The 2,650-nt window shown below is 58.9% G+C and overlaps 1 protein-coding gene across 1 annotated transcript in view; it reads right to left on the bottom strand.

Moving 5' to 3' along the window:
* CDC37 (cell division cycle 37) overlaps positions 1 to 2,015 on the bottom strand; it is a gene marked incomplete at both ends in the record, with an annotated part of 2,284 nt that extends 269 nt beyond the window's left edge. Inside the window, 5 exons of the mRNA XM_010293731.1 lie at positions 1 to 156; positions 347 to 469; positions 1,035 to 1,150; positions 1,545 to 1,650; positions 1,734 to 2,015. The exon at positions 1 to 156 is cut by the window's left edge and continues 4 nt beyond it. Of these exons, the coding sequence (XP_010292033.1) occupies positions 1 to 156; positions 347 to 469; positions 1,035 to 1,150; positions 1,545 to 1,650; positions 1,734 to 2,015 (783 nt within the window). The remainder of the gene's footprint in view (positions 157 to 346; positions 470 to 1,034; positions 1,151 to 1,544; positions 1,651 to 1,733) is intronic.
* Positions 2,016 to 2,650: the final 635 nt, after the last annotated feature.

The following is a 2,650-nucleotide window of genomic DNA, read 5'->3' on the forward strand; positions in this document are numbered from 1 at the left end:
GGGGTCGAGCCCGCCGGGGCCCAGCCGTTTCTGCCGCTCCTCTTCCTCGTATTCCTTCATCGCCTTCTCGATGCGAACCTTCGCTCGACCTCGCACCCGTTCTTTGAAGGCTTCTAGCTCGTCGTTGAAGCCCTCCATGTACTGCTGGTCAGCCGTCTGCAAGGAGAGCGGGCTGAGGAGGGGGCGTTCGGGGCCTCCTGGACCCCCACTTCCCCTCCCAAACCCATCCTGGGGTCCCACCCCGCTCCATCTCTTCACTCCCAAGCTGCTGAAACGCTGCAGTGCCAGGGAGAGGGAAAACCACCTACCTCAGGGGCACACGGTGGGGGTCCAGCCCGGTTCTCACCTTAATTTTCGTGAAAAACTGCCTGAAACAAGCCCGGGGATCGACCTTCAGGCTCTTGGCCAGCTCCAGGATGAACTGCATGACGATGGTCTGGTGGGCTACCTGCTCCATCAGGGCGTGTTTCTGGCGGGGGGGGTGGAAAAAAGGGACGTGAGGACCCCTCAAATCCACCCATCTCCGCGTTCCCCGCGTCAGGGAGGTCAGGGGGCACATCCCCCACCCCTTTTGGAGGGTAAAAGAAGATGCAGGTGGGCGGCCGATCTGGATGAGGGGACGGAGAGCACCCTAAGGCAGTAGAAGACACCGAGCCGGGTGGGAACGTGGATCTGCTCGAGGGTAGATCCCTACAGAGGGATCCAGACGGGCTGGATCGATGGGTTGAGGCCAAGGGGATAAGATTCAACAAGGTTCGGTGCCGGATCCTGCACTGGGGTCACAACAACGCTGTGGGTGTGGGGAAGAGGGAGGGGATTCTGCCCCACGGCAGCGGCGAGACCCCCGGCAGGCCTGGCAGCGTCAGGTTTAGGGTTGGACTCGGTGATCGTAAAGGTCTTTTCCGACCCCAACGATTCCCCGATTCTTGGCAGGAAAAGCAAATCAACCCGCGGCAGAAAGGCCAGCGAAGCAAGAACAACGCGACCCCAGCACAAAGCTGGCAGGAGGAGTGGGTTTCATCCCGGTTTCTCACCTCTTCCACCTCCAGATCGATGCACCAGATGACTAAGTAATTAGCCGTCTCCTCGCAAACGAGGTGAGGGTTATCAGAGAGATATTTCTGGCTGTCGTCCCAGCGCCGCAGCATCCCTTCAAATCAGGGCAGCCCCAGTTAGGTTTTTCCACTCGTTAAAAAAAGAACAGTCTCTAAACCTCACCAGCAAAACAAAAAAAGGGGTGGGGGGAGCAGAGGGAGAGATGACTCATCCCAAGGTTAAATTAATCCCCCCCAAATTGCGATTAACGACGGCAGCACACGAAGCTTCACCTCGGCTGGGCAAGCAGGCAAAAAATCTTGTGAAAAATATATCAAATCGTTGATGGTTCAGTGGAGCGAGCGACTTCTCCGCTGCTCCTGGCAGCGGGGGGGGGGTCCCCGACCTGATGTGCCCGGCCAGCGGGGGGGCGTTCCCCGCCTCAATGGCCACAGGGACCCCTGCCAGAAAGGGGGTGTCGGCCCCCCCAAACCCTCCCTGGCACTCACCAAAGTGTTTGATCTGCTTCTCGTATCTCTCCACAAAGGTTTTGTGTTTCTTCTCTTTCTGTTCCTCCGTTTCCTCCTTCTCCTCCGGTTTGACGTTGAAGACGCTCTGGGGAGCGGAAGGACGTGAGCCGCCAGCCCGGTGACGGGGGGACACACAGACACGGGGGCTCCCCGCTCCCCCACACCCACCTTGCTGAAGCCGTCTTTGCTGAGGGTGTCCACGTTCCAGGGCATGTTCTTCTCCTTCTTCTTCAGCTCTTCCAATTTATTTTCCCAGCTCTTCTCTTCGTTCCTCAGCTGCTGGGCTTCGGCCTGGAGCTTCTCTAGCTCGCCCTTCCCACTCTCCGGATCCGTCACCTCCAGCTCCTTCATTTTCTTCTGGCATTCAGCGAGTTTCCGTTTGCATTCCCTGCATCCTTTATCCAGCTCTTCTTTTTCCTTCTGGAACTGCTCCATTCTCTCCACTCGAGCCTGAAGGCGACAGGATGGAAATCACGTCGGGAGAGATGCTGGGTGCACCGTTAACTCTCTCCCATGGCCCTTCTTGGCCTCGTTAGCCACGCTCCGGGAAGCCAGACACACTCTCCCAGATCTGTTATCCCTGTGGAATAGGGTGAAGCACACGGAGCTGCTATGAGGGGAGTCCAATGCTCCCAAAACATCCGAATTTAGAAGAAAAATCAAGTTACTCCATGGAGCTCTGGAGCATTTTGTTGGAATTGGAGGGAATAGCTCAGGGAGCAGCTTCATTTCTTCCCCCTGCCAAACCGGGGCCAACTCCGGAACCCCGCCGCTTCCGCCTCCCCAAGGATTTGCTTGGCTCTGGCTCCTGGAGGGCGTGGGGCCGCGCAGCACCTCCCTCCCCAGTTTCCCCCCCACCCTCTGAGAAGTTAGGGGGGTTATCGGAGCCCGGCCCCCTTGTTCCAGCCCCAGGGTGACCAAGCCCCTGAAAGTGTCACCTCCCATGGGGCACCCCAAGAGGGTCCCAGGGGGTGTGTGGAGCCAGGCCCTCGGCTGCCCCAGCCCCGCAAAGGGCCCAAGAGTCCCCTAACATCCGAGAGCAGCCCCAAGGAGACCACCTGGGGCAGCAGGGAGGGGCTGTGCCC

This window comes from Phaethon lepturus, unplaced genomic scaffold (genome assembly GCF_000687285.1).
Source record: "Phaethon lepturus isolate BGI_N335 unplaced genomic scaffold, ASM68728v1 scaffold46808, whole genome shotgun sequence".
NCBI classification, from domain to species: domain Eukaryota; kingdom Metazoa; phylum Chordata; class Aves; order Phaethontiformes; family Phaethontidae; genus Phaethon; species Phaethon lepturus.